This window comes from Musa acuminata, chromosome BXJ3-11, assembly GCF_036884655.1.
Source record: "Musa acuminata AAA Group cultivar baxijiao chromosome BXJ3-11, Cavendish_Baxijiao_AAA, whole genome shotgun sequence".
Taxonomy (NCBI): Eukaryota; Viridiplantae; Streptophyta; class Magnoliopsida; order Zingiberales; family Musaceae; genus Musa; species Musa acuminata.
The window spans coordinates 32,248,836-32,264,085 of NC_088359.1; the positions used below are offsets into that span (position 1 = coordinate 32,248,836).

Genomic DNA, 15,250 nt, shown 5'->3' on the forward strand with positions numbered 1-15,250 from the left:
AAGAATTAACAAAAGTAAAAAAAATAACTATTTATTTATTTATTTATTTATCACATGACACATGTAATCTGCTGTAGTATCTTCACATAATAGCATATAAGTAAGTCAGGGCATATTATTTATTCATTATAATTTTCATTCTCCAATGAAAATAATTTTGATTTAATTTATTAAATAAAAAATCATTCTCTTCTTTAAGTGTCCATCTTTATCATTCTCATACTCTCTACTCTCTTTATCATCCAAAACTCTATTTTTAAGTAATCTTTATATTCTTTTTTTTGTTTTTTCTGGCTTTCTCCTCCACCTTTGGCCTCTCTCACTCCATCTCTTTTAACCTTTTTTTTTTCTTTTTGCTTCTATTCATAAAAAAATATAATATTATTTTTTAATAAAAAATATCTTAAAATTATCATAAAATTAAAAACTCAAGATATCTTTAAAAATATATTAATTTTTATATAAAAATTATTTTAAAAATCAGTATACTTGAGTTACACTCATTTATAGGATATATAAAAAAATTAGTTTTTATATAAAATTATCCTAGATTCATCAAAAAATAAAAAAAAAACTCGAGTTATCCTAAAAAATATTATTTTTTATATAAAATTATCATAAATATAAGGGTCTGACCGACCTAACTTGATATGAAAGAATTCGACCTGAATCGACATAACTTAGATCAAATCAATTTGAGGATGTTTTTTTTTTAAAAAAAAAAAAGACTCCTTTTTTATAATATAAATTACCCTACAATTTATTGTTTAAATATGTATTTATAAACTTACAGTCTAATTATTTGAACCACTGAATCAACTAACGAATCAGTGACGAGAACCACTGACTCAACATCCGATCTCCATATTCAGTCTTACGGTCAAAAGTCTTAATAATAATAATAACAAAAAAGATCGTTGATGAATCATCACCGTCTTAATCTTGATTAGGAACACACACACACTGCACTTTAGTCAGCATGGGAGTCGACCGAGTTAGTTTTAAAAACATAATATATATATATATATATATATTTATTTATAATATCGAGTGTATGGATAACCATTATTCAATAGTACTATGATCGGAACACCGTAGTATGAATAATGTATCCACTTGTGGATCCGAACATTAAATGTTCAAAATATCATTTTGAAATTAATTAATTAATTAATTAATATCTATTTCTTATTCTTTTTCTAATTGACGGAAAAAAAATCATATATATATATTAATTAAAATTAAAAATATATTCAGATTCCTCAAAATATGGAATATAAAGTCCGATTTCTTATTCCAACGATAAGGCGAAAACAAAACAGTCGTGTAGCAGTCGGAACAGCAGCGGCCGCCAAAGAAAAGGCGACCATTACCCTTCCAACCAATTCCTTCCGTGGCATTCAATTCTCTCTCGAAGAAGAAGAGGAAAAGGAAAGGGGTAGGAAGCAGAAGCAGACGTCATGGCCAGACTTTGTCCCATTTATACCTCGCACGCCATCCCCCTCACGACGGACGGCCAAAACTCCTCCCGGAGCCTGAGCCTCTTGACGGCCAAGCCCGCCCCGTCCGCCCGCGTCGGCGGTGCCCTCCGCTGCCTCTTCGGCCCCTCATCATCGGCCGACCGCGGCCTCGGCCTCGGCCTCTCGCAAGAGGATCCTTCCTCGTTGTCGGAGTTCTCGATGCAGACGGCTCGTCTTCTTGGGCTCCCCCGGGTGGAGGAGGGCGACCGCTCGAGGGAGCTCGATGTGGCGGTGAGGGTGGTCCAGATGGCGTGCTCCTTGTGCCAGCGGGTGCAGAGCGGCCTGGTGGGGCGGCACCGGGAGCAGATCACCTCTAAGGATGACGATTCCCCGGTCACCGTCGCTGGTTCGTTCTACATCCTTTGTTTCTTCTTACGATTGTTAGGTCTATATGGTTAATGCCTATGTATCCAGTTCCTTGAAATCGAGGGTGTGAGGCCAGAGGTAGTGTTCTTGATGAAGATTGTCCACTTCTTGGTGTTAATTGTGTGCTTGTTCCCAATATCATGTCACGTATTATTGGCCTGCCTCATCTTTTGCATTTGATGGCAACCGTAGCGAACGAAAACAATACAACTTGTGATACAAGTAGTGCATTTTGCTTGATATCTCTTATATGCACTGTTTAAACCATAATCAGAAAAATTATTCAATAATTTTATATTTTATCACCTCAAATGTAACCTTCATATTCTCTATGCATTAATTTTTCATGACCTGTGTGTTTAAAGACCATTTTGTTAATGAGTTGTTAGTGGTGTACAAAAGATTATGCCTACTTTCTCTTTTGCTGGTTTTGAAATTCAATTCTCACTTTCAGAATATGGCAAACCAGAATATAACAAGGATCGAGTAACACCAATTTGTTACTAGAGGGAATGCACATTTTTATCTTGTTTTAACTGTTACTGTTGTCATAGCCTTTAAGGGGTATTTGCAATAAATTTCTTTGTTTGTCATGGCAGGGTTGGGTCTATTGTTCCAAGTTCTCTTTTATTTGGAACATTTTCGTGGGAGCTTCCCTTCCAGGCATATTACCACCTGGTAGAGTAAGGAAGCCTGGATTCGAATATTCAGTATCCAAAGTTACCTACCTGAATGGTTAGAAATAGTCTAGAAATTCAGAACCTGATTTCTAGTTCACCCTCTCCTCGAGCAAGGAAATCTTTGGTTTTTCTCTCAACAATAAAATTTTACAACTTAAGTTACTATATGTAGCTGGAAATAACGGAAGTGTCTCTCCAATCCACTTAAAAATAGAACACTTCTCTTGGGGGGCATAATGCTTTCGTGTATCAAAGTATTTGAAGCTTTGAATTGTCAGCTTTTCTCTCAACAATAAAATTTTACAATTTAAGTTAATATATGTAGCTGGAAATAATGGAAGTATCTCTCCAATCCACTTAAAAAGACAACACTTCTCTTGGGGGCATAACGCTTTCGTGTATCAAAGTATTTGAAGCTTTGGATTGTCAGTTTCAAAGCTGAATAAGAAATAAATTATTATCTCCTTACATGCTTGCACTAAGCATGACCATTCAATTTCCATATATCAAGAATATGCTATTTATCATAGCTGTCCATAGCATTAACACTATCCAACTCCTATAAGCTGATTCAACAGTGCTGAATGAAGTTTGCATGTCATCCGTGAAAACCTACAGGTTACTCCAAGTGAGGGAAGTCAGAAGGCCTTGATATCTTAATATCATGTGTTGCCAAGTTGGGCTAGAAGTTTTTCTGAAGGAACCAAGATGCAAATAGAGTGATTTCTCGTCCTTGTTTAATACTGGATGGAGGGACTGTGGTGGAAGAGGGATGCCAGCTAGTCATTTAGAGTTGTTCAGTGATTTATTGGAAATCCAATGTTGCACTTCCATAGGAAAAAATTTCTGTTTGCCTTCTGGATTTGCTTTATCAATTTGATAGTAATGCTGCAGACAGTATGTTATCACTATAATGAGGTAGGTTTTTCTCAGTCATTTCAGATTGTATGTCACACGAGTCACAGAAACATGAACCACATGAATCTTCAAATTTCATGTGATGATGTCTCTAATGGATGATGAATCTTTGAAATTTATGTGAATTTCAAGTCTAAGCCACAAAGATATGGTCACTATTACCGAACAACAGGATCTTTACTACTCCCTGTAAGTTAAACAAATAGTGATATTTTTTTTCAAAAATTTATTTATTTTTGGTTATTTTGTTACAGATAGCAAGAAATTTTACAATGTTGTTTGTATCCAGATTTAAGGATAAATAAATTCCTCTATCCTTTAACTTTTTAGATATTGTAAATATGAGTTCTAAAATTATGCATTTTTTAGCTATTATATTTATAATGAGACAGTGTTTGAATTTGTTATTTAGTCTTGGAAATTTCCAGCATATCAGCCTTTTCTTGAAACTGGCTAATTTGTATGTCTGTTTAATGTACGCTAGTATATCTCGCTTCTCATTAGCTTTATGGTTTAATTTTGTGGATAGATTGGGGTGTTCAAGCTGTTGTTAGTTGGCTCCTTTCAGAATGCTTTGGCAATGAAAATGCATCAATTGTTGCTGAGGAAGATGCTTATACTCTTTCCAGAAAAGATGCCACAACCTTGCTGGAATCTGTGATAAGTGTTGTGAATGAATGCTTGTCTGAAGCTCCAAAGTATGGATTGGAAGGTCCTTCTAAACCTTTGGGTGCTCAGGAAATTCTTGATGCTATTCGCAACTGTAACTCTAGTGGAGGTTCCAAGGGAAAATTTTGGGTCCTTGATCCTGTGGATGGTACTCTTGGTTTTGTACGTGGAGACCAGTATGCTATTGCGCTTGCTTTGATAGTGGATGGAGAAGTTGTCCTCGGTGTTCTAGGTTGCCCTAACTACCCGATGAGGAAGGAATGGCTCAACTATCATCAGCGCTACTACAGGCTCATGACCATGTTATCTCCTCCTGCACATGGATCCTGGCATAAAGGCTGTGTAATGTATGCTCGTAAAGGTAGCGGTGTAGCTTGGATGCAACCACTGGTTCATGACTTTGCCGAGTTTGATTGGCAGAGTTCTTCAAGGATCATTCGTGTATCATCCATTACTGATCCTGCTTTTGCAACTTTTTGTGAACCTGTTGAGAAAGCAAACTCAAGCCACTCCTTTACAGCTGGATTAGCTCACAGTGTTGGTTTAAGGTAAGTTCAAGGAAGTAATTGCATTTTACTCAATCATGCAGATTTTTGTAGTTTCTACCACATTTTTCATCTAAGCTCTATATTTTTGGCTTTGCAACCTGGCCTTCTTTTGTACCCATTATGCAAATTGATATTTCTCTCCAAAGAATTCTTTCAACACGTTTTACAAATGGTTGGATGGTCTTACCCTTTTACAGGCACCTCAAAAGAAACTCATGCCATTAATTGCTCCTTTATCAAAGACTACTACTGAATTTGCCCTCGGCTATTATTTTTGGTTTTGTTTCTTTAGATGTATAAAGCAGCCAATTCAGTTGTCATATTTAGTTTTGCTTCTTCACATGTAGAAAGCAACCACTGCGAGTGTATAGTATGGTAAAATATGCTGCCATAGCTCGAGGGGATGCAGAGATCTTTATGAAGTTTGCCAGAGCCGGGTATAAGGAAAAGATATGGGACCATGCTGCAGGGTTGGTGATCATACAAGAAGCAGGTGGAGTGGTCACAGATGCCAGAGGATGTCCATTGGACTTCTCCAAGGGCTTATATCTTGAAGGTCTAGATCGTGGCATAATTGCTTGCTCTGGGCCGTTGCTGCATGAGAAGATAATAAAAGCCGTTGATGCCAGCTGGGACTCATCAAATTTATAAGAATTACTTGTGTAGTTTCTTTCCTATATGGAGTAATTATGCTGTTCCAGCACGGTAAGTATGACAAAGATCTTGAAGAACTTTTGATGCCCGTTTAAACAATTATTTCTGACCGAAATTTCCTTTCCTTGGACAGTTGCAGGGCTTTTCAAGTGTTTGATAATAATATGACGACACCATGTCTCTTTTGACCCAAGCTCAGATGGTGCTGTTCCAATCTTGATCGTGACTGTACCAAATAAGTTCCTAATTGGTTAGCTTCCAATTTGGAACATTTCAGGCAAAGGAAGAAAGGAAATTCCTCTGGGATGGGGGAAATTTGCCTCTCATTTTGGATATCTCAACCTTATAAAATATATTCGGCAAAATATACCACACGACAGTTCAATCTTACTTTGAATACTTGAGTCTTGGTTAGAGTTGGTTTAATCGAAGTTCTGGATCCATGCATCAGTATCAGAAAGCCAGAAACTACCAGTTGTGCACACTTGTACCTCACCCCAGGTGAAAGTAAAACGGAGGTGAGTTCTGTTGCCTGTCTCATTTCAAGATCGAATAAAAATGTTTCGTATTATAGATTTTTGCTGTGTGTTCTGTCGCCCACATCATCTTGAGTTTCTGTTGATGAATGTTTTAGAGTTTTTTTGTTGCGGCTTCCTCCGATACCTTGGTTTGGCACTGGTTTAAATTGAATCATATTTCTCCAATCATTCGATTGAGGTGTGGCTGAGCAACATGATCTGTGAATAATGGTACCAGTTAGCCAGGAGGCTTTGAGAGCACCTTCTTGTTCTACCAGTTATCCTACTGAGCGGAGAATGTATGGTGAGGGAAACGAGAGATTCAGGTATGCTCGTCTCTCTACCTGCTTAAAACCATTTGGGTGTGTTTCTAAGAATGTGTGCAGAAGCTTTTTAGTCCTGTTATCGGTAAGCAGTTGACGAAGTTACAAATCTTGGTTACATCTTTTGCATATATCAGCGGCGGTTACCATATTTTTCTTGTCATCGTCTTAGTACTACGCAGATCTCAGACACGCATATTCCATGCGAGATTTGATTGAGAGAAATAAAGAAAGAAGAGATAACGTAGTCGTAATTTCAATGATGACCTTGATGATGGAGGTAACGACAACAATCTCAACAATAATGATCGAGGAATACCAACCCTAACAACAGCTTAAAAGCACAAGAAGCAAGGATAACCTAACAATTTTGAGAGATTCGTAACAAACTAATTTGGATTTAGGCACCAATAAAGTTCATGATGATAACATGATCAATCATGCCAAAGTTGATGTTTAATCATCATCATGATCTACAATCTAATATAGACAACTGATATATATATATATATATATAGACGGAATCCTTTTAGTAGTAATTTTTTAATCAAACACAAGGTGAAGGAGATTGAAAAGAATGAACAGAGAAGGTCGCGAAGATGATGGCAACGACAGAGAGAGAAGATAGATGAAAAAAGGAAAAATAAAAAAAAAGTATTATAGTGTCACACGCGATGGCAGTCATAAAAAAATGGCCGATAAATGTGATGCACCGATCTGATTACCGCAATTTTTTGATTTGCTTCCCGCCAGATAAGTTTTGTACAAATGAACCTATCAAACAGTACGATACCATTAACATTTAACAAATGAAATGTAACAAAGTCACAATAATAACAGAAGAACATAATCCAAGGCCGAGAGTGGCCATTTGCCCCAGCGACAAGAAACCTCTATGCAATTACTGAGACAACATCAGCGGACACCAATTATTAGCTGCTAGTGACGATCGATAGGAGGGGAAGTGACACTCCAGCTTAAAACCCATGCAACTCTTCCTGAGCTATATTTGTTTGTCATGTTGAATGAACCGACATCATCGCTTCCAAAATGATACCATTTGTACTCGTAATTACCATTTCAAATAACACGGGCAAGGTCTTGGACAACCTCAGACATCGGTGGCCGGAACTCTGACCCTTGCTGCAAAACACAAAGAACAAATGTTGAGACATCAATAAACTCAATTGTTTTGCACACAAACAAACAAACAAACACAAATAAGAACCAAGTTTCTCATGTAAACAACAGTTATTATACCCTTGTCACACTTCCTCGAGGATAAATCTCATAAGTGAAGGGATTCATGAAGGGTAAATTTTCGATAAATTTCAATCTCAATACCCGATTTAACTAACATAACATTTCCTCTTTAATAAACTACTAAATGCTTTTGAAAAAAAATACTACTGACTACCTAGTTGTTGTGTTTGTCTTTTTCTAGTTGAGTCTTGGGTAAATTATCTCCATTCAGTAAGCAAAGAAATAACTGGTATCCTATCAGGTGACCTATGATGTAAGATTGATCTTTTTTTCTCTCTCATATATGAGAAAACATCTACATCAAGCAACCCATGCTGAGAAATAGGAATAATGTAATGATATGATCTGAGAATCTGTATGCCAACTTCAATGTGAATACACACAGAAATCTTTACCTGTATACAACGACTAATAATGTCAGCGAATCTGGAGAGTGATTTTACATGTAACTGCCGATCAACACAAGGATCCATCATTCTTATCAATGCATCGATGTCATGAAGCTGTGAACTAGCCCAACGCACAAGATGTTGCTCTGCCCAAGGAAGTGAGCTGCACACAAAAGAAAATTCAAGACTCATGGTCTTCCTACAAATCGGCAACAGCAACACAATTTCTATAAAATGATAGTAATTAACTCACAAGCATACCTGTCAAAGGGCTTACGCCCAGTAAGGAGTTCTAACATGACAATTCCAAAGCTGTAAACATCACTCTTCTCACTATAAGACCCAGAGTCACTGACTTCTGGAGCATCATAACTGAAAAAAGGTCTCATGCCTGACAACTGAAAGAAAACCAAACATTACTTCCATACCATATCAAACTCATTAATTGCATTTTGTTCTCAAGGAAAAGCAAAAAATTCAAAGGCAGCATTTTCTCTATATCTTTAGAGCTGTCAGGCACCTATAGAAAATTCTGAACTTACTCGCAGGACATCAAGGATATTACTCAACCAGTAAACTAGCCGTTGCAGCTACTTTACTCTCTGCTTTTTTTGTGAATTCATAGGTTGAGTCATTCACTAAACAACTATTTTGTTGGGCGATCAACCAGGTGCTCCTACCCAACCGGACTAATGAATGCCAACAGGAAGAAGTCACTTTCCTTAAGTTCAGTAGGAGATCCCTTCTTGTGGCTTTCAAATGATTACCTGTTGCTAATAGGGGGAGATCTTCCATCAGGGTTTGATGCTACTCAATGGGGATCACCAGAAATAATAGCTTGCTTTTGGAACCTCAGATCTATTAAACAGCTACTAAATGTGGCTCAAGAATATGTATCAAATGACGAGCTAGTTTCAAAGGAAACCTACTTAATGACCTAATTGTGCTCCTGCCATAAAAGATGATATTCTTCATATTCAGTTATGCAAAGCTGTAATGTAAAAATGAAATGGCACCCAAGCTGTCATATACAACTTTTCTTACCTGAGTTACAAAACTTGATGGTAGTAGTGAAGTCAGGCCACATTCAGAAACCCGAACAGATAGATCATCATCGATGAGAATGTTGCTTGACTCAAATCTTTGATGCACTATAGGTGGTCGACAACCCTCGTGGAGATACCTTCAGCATAAAGTCAAAGATGTCTTCATGTCGAGACATTTGCTTTGATCAAGCTAAATAGAGAGTAGAATCAACTTACTCTAGAGCTTTTGCTGCTTCAAGAGCTATCTGGATACGGGCATTCCATGATAACTTTTCTTTGACACCAACATCATCACTGTGGAGTACATCAAATAGGGTTTTTCTGCTGAAATATTTATAAACTAGTAATCGTTGGCCAAAGTCCATACAGTAACCAACAAGCTCAACAATATTCGGATGTTGAATCTCTAAGATGATCTTAACCAACTTCAAAAATTCATCGCCAGGAAGATCTGAATTCTTATTGTCAAGCTTCACTACTTCCAATAGCTGTACATCAGAAAACTAGTTAGAGGTATGTCACAACATGACAATTATATCATCTACACATTGTACATGCATATTCTGATGAAGAAAGCTTTAAGAAGATTTTCCTTATAACTCCAACACTAGAACAAGCACATTCCAGTTTTCAATAAGAGGAATATAATTTGTCAAAAAGAGATGATAGTTAGATCCAAATAAGAGAAGAAAAAAAAATTCATTGCAAACAAAATTATAGTATGAACAGTGAAGAATAGCACAAAATAAGGTTGAAACATATTTAAACCAAAAACAATATGAGAAAAACCTTATCCCAGATCCTTCAAAGAGTTAGGTCAAAGAGAAGCATGGAATATCCAGCCAAAAAAGAACTTGATATTCCAAATATACATAAATTATAAGAGAATGAACAGGTAAAAGCATTCAGAAAGTTTTAGTTTGTAATCACTAAGGAGAAATGGTTTGTGCATACTGCATTGTCACAGCAAGATAATCCCTTCATTTTCCTTATGTTGTTTAAGATTTCTGGTTGAGATCATGTGAATCAAAATACTTAAGCCCAAGTTGTTAGTTAGTAATAGACATGTCTATCCTTATATATATCATCTTAATTGTCCTCCAATGTGGGACTATTTGGAGTACCATGATCTTCGACCTAAAGTTTAATATCCTCAAGAGGAATCAAAACCAATGCATACTCAAGAATCATGCCCCAATGGTGGCATAAGAGACCCAACCGATTACTGGCTCCACATCATAATGCACTTTAAGAATCATCTATAGATAGTTCCTTCCTATTTCAACATCTCATACAACACCTAACTATAGACCAATCCACCAGTACCATGACCCTATGAAAAAATTGACTCATTAACTTGATAAACCCAAAATTATATGACTCAAAATTCTTAAACCCATGATAATGGTAGTAGAGGCTTCTCTAGTAGGACTATCTGGGGCTTCAATTTTATAGATAATTTAATCAATCATATATAAACATAATGAGCTAATTCAAAGAATTTGCTTAAATACCAAATTTGTATCTCACCAGAATAGAAATAAAATGCAGCTTGGAAGCACCAGATAACAGTTTATTGCTAATTAAAGCATAATTAATCCAATTACATAGAGAATGAACTAAAACTAGAACAATATTGATTTAGGAATAAAATTGATCAAAAATTAATTGTCGAAGATTTTTACATCCGAAAAAATCGTACGATGTATAACAGCAAATTCAACATTCAAATAGTTACAAACCACAATATCATTAAAGATATATGACATGTGTTTACCATCACAAAAAATAAGATAAGATGAGAAAATCCGATCATTTTAGGGTACAATAAAGCTGTCATTATCAATAGTAGGGAATTGAAAAAAGGTACGATTTTTTATGTTCAAAACACCAATACACTGAATAGCCCTAGAACTTAACAGAATCAATGGAGCAAAAAAATGATGATAACAGTAATAATAATGAAGATTACAGGGCACACCTAACGAACTTTTTTGTGGTGCATTTACTATGCAGCATATTCTGAGATTCAAATTGAAGCAGGGGAACTGAATTAATCTTTTGATGAAGTGCAATTAAAAAACTAACATCGGTATCTTTTTAAGTCTGGTAAACACCTTCAATAATCATATGAAGTGATCTAGATTTGCCGTCAAAAAGTGCAAGTCAGCATAAGGCTAAAAGAATATACCTTCCCCTGTGGGAATTCTGCTAGATATACTGGGCCAAGAGTGCCATCTTGGATCAAGTTCTCTTCACTAAAACTATTTGTGTGTAGTTGAAGTGAAGCAACAGAAAAAGGTGTCGCAGAAGTTGGAGGATTCAGAATTTCAGCTGGATCTCTTAGGATCTTTTTACCTGTAACAACATGGTTCACAGTGTCTTTTTCAATCAATTGTGGCATCGGATGTGCTGTAGTCCTTTGAATATTAAAATTATATTCCTGCCTTTGAGTTGACTCTCCAAGAACTGCCGACAGGAGTAACAAAGTAATTATAGAGCATGAATATAAGAGCCAATTCGTGAAACATACTTCAACATGGAACGATAATCTTTACCTTCGTCACCTTTATGAGGTTTGATAAAGTCAATACTTATATGAGGCTCCTCTGGTCTTTCATCTTTCCTGACATCCTGGCCTCTGTGGAATCCTTCATCCTTCAGTTTCTTTTGTTGCCACTTTGATACATTAAGTATTACCATTAATGTTACAATGGCTAGTAGAATCACACCAGGACATACATATTCAACAGCTTTTATTATTGAAATTTTTTTATTTTCAGAAGGTAGGCCACCATTTTGAGTAGGACCCTTGAAAGAGTTGGCAGGCGCAGGAGCATGAGAAAAAGGAAATGTTGTAGGAGGGGGTGGCAGCGGTGAAGGAGCAATGCTGGCATTGAATGGGTTGCCTCCCTTCCTGCAGTGAGGAACTGAGTTAAGCATTTGTTAACACAAAACTACCAACTCTCAGGCACAAGAAAATGAAATTCAGGTGATAAAAGAATTGGTGAAATAATAGATAAAAACCATGGACAAAGCAACAGAGGCATTTGCACCTTTGCTTCCCTACAAAAGATAATATTCATTTAGCAAGTAAAGGTAGGTCATCATTATGATGCACTTACTTGAAATTAGGAATATTAAGAAGCTTTGCTGGGATTGGTCCTGAGAACATATTATTTTCTACATTCCTGTCAAAGATGAAAGTAAGAGAGGTTTATAGGAGATACTGACACAACAGTAACTTTCATTTGCATTATTATCTACAGTTCATGGAAGACTTAGGCTTTTAAAAAAACATCATGAAGGATATTCAAGCTGTGAGCACAAGGCCACTGAAAGTGTAGAGGGAATTAGGCATTATGCCTTTTGACAAAGCTTTACACATCAAGTTCTAAACTTCCTATTCCTAAGATTATAATAGTCAAATAAATGACACAAACCTTGAGTTCTTTGACCAATTTAACATAAGAAAAATGCCTGCAGTCTATGATCACCATTCTTGGGACAGTATAGGCAAAGCCAAATGTTACTTACCCATTATGGAAATGATGTGCTTCTTTTACTGTTATGATACCCTTCAATTAATCAAAGGTATAGCATGACAAGGGTTCTTTATTCGATTCAATATATAATGATTTCACCTATAACACCAGTTAGCAGCCACAGAAATAGCCTCTCTACTTCTAAGGTTAAGGCTTCTTATGTCAACCCTCCCTAAAGCCTGCGTTGGTGAGAAACTCATGTACTAGGTCCAATAACTAGTTAGTGGCCACAATCAAATCCACACTGTTTTTCATCATTATCTAAATCTTTTACAATCAAGTGGGGACTGGATAAAACAAGTAAAAAGAAAAAAAAGAATACTAAACAAAGTTTACGGCCAGCTACTTCACTATTCCTAAGAAATCAAATCTTATTAGTAAAGAGAATTTCTAGAAAATCCAAAAGGCTAGTGGACGATAGCTTTATATTTTCGACTGAAGTTATCAAAAACGCAAACCCTTCTGCAATTACCATAGGTTCAATAAGAATAGACAAGTATCATTCTCAACTAAATTTTGTTCCAGCAAAAAGGGTAAGTGCACAGCTACAGTGACAAACAATGATTTAACAACTCGGATCCAATTCTTCATAACCTGTTAATATCTACCTAGGTTTTATTGCATACAAAACCAATATAATTTCTTTACTATCTTAACTTGACTATTTATCTGCAATGTACTTTCTCTGTTTTAATTCACATATGACAGAAAATAAAAGAGAGGTGCAGGCAGAAAATACAAATCTTGGAGAGGAAGATCTTGTAGGACATCAAGAGTGCCAGATAGTTGATTATTTTGGATGTGCCTGCACCAGAAAAGAGAAGCTGTAAACTAAAGTTCTTAAAACATGTGGAGTATTTTTCAGTTACAAAAGAGTGAAATTTACAATGTGGTGAGAGAAGACAAACTCTCCATAGATGGTGGAAGTTGGCCACTAAAATTGTTATCAGAGAGATCCCTACATCAGCAGAAGTTTGTGAAAAATTAGTATACAGATGGCACAGAGTTCTATGATGAAGTGAGAGACTCCTACAAGTTTATGAGTCCAGTGAGAGTCTGGAAAGCATCAGGCAGTTCACCAGACAAGAGATTGTTATTCAGTGACCTGAAGTAACAAAAATGAAAGAATGAAAAATCACACCAACAACGCTCCTCGCTGAAGCTTCACAGCACTGGGTGAACTCACATGTCTGATAGAAGTGTCAGTCCTGATAATGAACCTGGGATGCTTCCTGTGAACTTATTGGCTGAAAGAAAACTGTCACATGCAAATAAACCATGAAAGATTCATCTAAACAATCATTGCTCTGAAATAAAGCATCTAAGAAAATCCAAAAGGCTAGGAGATTAACAACATACAACTTCCTTATTGTAATGGGTAAGCTCTCTGGTATCCTGCCACCGATTTGGTTATCACTCAGGTCCCTGAAATGATACATAAGATATTAAATGGTCAGCCATCAGTAAGCATGATGATTACGCATAACAGGTAAGGAATGTGATTTTTTCTAGCAAAAAAGAGAAAAGAAACAGATGAATCTTGCTGTTATGAAACTAGAGTTAACACTTACATTGTGATCAGTGAAGTAAAATTTCCTAATTTATCACCCAATTCTCCTCCCAAATTTGCGCCATTGAGTATTCTATCAGTGCAGAAATCTATTAGATGAGGCAAACAAGTAGAAATGAGCATAGTGACAGCTCTTGGAACTTTACATTGCAGATATGTTCGAGTTGACACACTGAACACCTTGCCAGTTATCATTGCAAGGGTCTCCACCAAATGCAGTCCATCCAGGAAGAAGAGGGAAGCCCAGTGCTAAATACAGGTAATTTATGGCATACACTGGAAGCAAAATCAAGTTGAAAGCACATAAAAACATTACATAGATTTGATAGGCTCATAAGACACGAGAAATAAAGCATACCATCTTGTTCGTATGTGTAACCATGGGAAAATGTCACATAAAACAGCAGAGTCAGAACCAGAGCGAACCAAGGGAACATCCTTGAATCCGTAGTTCCTAGTGTATCTTTTCACCAAAATCGCATCTCCTGCAGTCATAAATCAAACAGAAATGAGTTCAATTTTAAGGAAACTAGGAGTGAATTCTTGGCGAAAATTACGAAAAAGAAAAAATCTAACAGAACCTCGTCGATACAATCTAAAAAGAGTTTCTAAATCCTTTTCTCGGCCATTCATGCTTATGAAGGGCTTCCACCCAATCAGCTTAAACAAATATTTTTTGCAGGACACCCAAACCTCTTTCCTACAGATTGCAATCACTCCGTTTCGGAAGCAAGATAGTTCGCCTACCCGCGACCTTCTCCTCACTTCACACTGAACCAAAACAAACTTCACCGATAAACCAACATATTCGATCCCACGGAGTTCACGTAGCGCAGCAAATACTTCCCAAGAATCGAAGAAAAAGCCCCCACAAAAGCAAAGAAACGAAGCAACGCGGGAACAAATTCCAAGAAACCCACAAAACCCCCAGAACCCGATCGAGAAAGCCTTACAAGAAAAGCCTGAAAGAATCGGACGAAATCAAATCCTTCGCGAGTGGACAAACTATCGAAACAGCCCGCCCAAACAAACAACCAATAAGCCGGAAACGCAGTGCCAACAAACGCCGATAACAAAAACAATGGTGTGCCAAGAAAAGATTACCCGAGTGAGAGCAATAGAGACGAGACGAACCCAACGGAATACGTACCCCCTAAGATGATCATGAATAATAATAATAATAATAATAATAATAACAACAACAACAAATAAATAAATAAAATAAATAAATAAAAATAAAG

At 36.6% G+C, this 15,250-nt stretch overlaps 2 protein-coding genes across 2 annotated transcripts; one reads left to right on the forward strand and one right to left on the reverse strand.

The window, feature by feature from the left end:
- The first annotated feature begins 1,302 nt into the window (after positions 1-1,302).
- LOC103972456 (3',5'-bisphosphate nucleotidase AHL) lies at positions 1,303-5,932 on the forward strand. The gene is made up of 4 exons (XM_009386800.3): positions 1,303-1,866; positions 4,014-4,701; positions 5,049-5,406; positions 5,489-5,932. The coding sequence occupies exons 1-3, from the start codon at positions 1,461-1,463 to the stop codon at positions 5,350-5,352; spliced, it is 1,398 nt and encodes a 465-aa protein (XP_009385075.3). The 5' UTR covers positions 1,303-1,460; the 3' UTR covers positions 5,353-5,406; positions 5,489-5,932.
- A 727-nt stretch (positions 5,933-6,659) lies between these two features.
- LOC135653429 (protein STRUBBELIG-RECEPTOR FAMILY 3-like) lies at positions 6,660-14,992 on the reverse strand. Its single transcript, XM_065175397.1, has 16 exons — positions 14,368-14,992; positions 14,156-14,285; positions 14,011-14,082; positions 13,799-13,864; positions 13,626-13,697; positions 13,473-13,544; positions 13,326-13,397; positions 13,179-13,244; positions 12,020-12,085; positions 11,453-11,811; positions 11,086-11,363; positions 9,111-9,382; positions 8,893-9,031; positions 8,110-8,246; positions 7,855-8,011; positions 6,660-7,339 (listed from the first exon to the last, which is right to left on the reverse strand). The coding sequence occupies exons 1-16, from the start codon at positions 14,444-14,446 to the stop codon at positions 7,277-7,279; spliced, it is 2,100 nt and encodes a 699-aa protein (XP_065031469.1). The 5' UTR covers positions 14,447-14,992; the 3' UTR covers positions 6,660-7,276.
- Between the last annotated feature and the right edge of the window lie 258 nt (positions 14,993-15,250).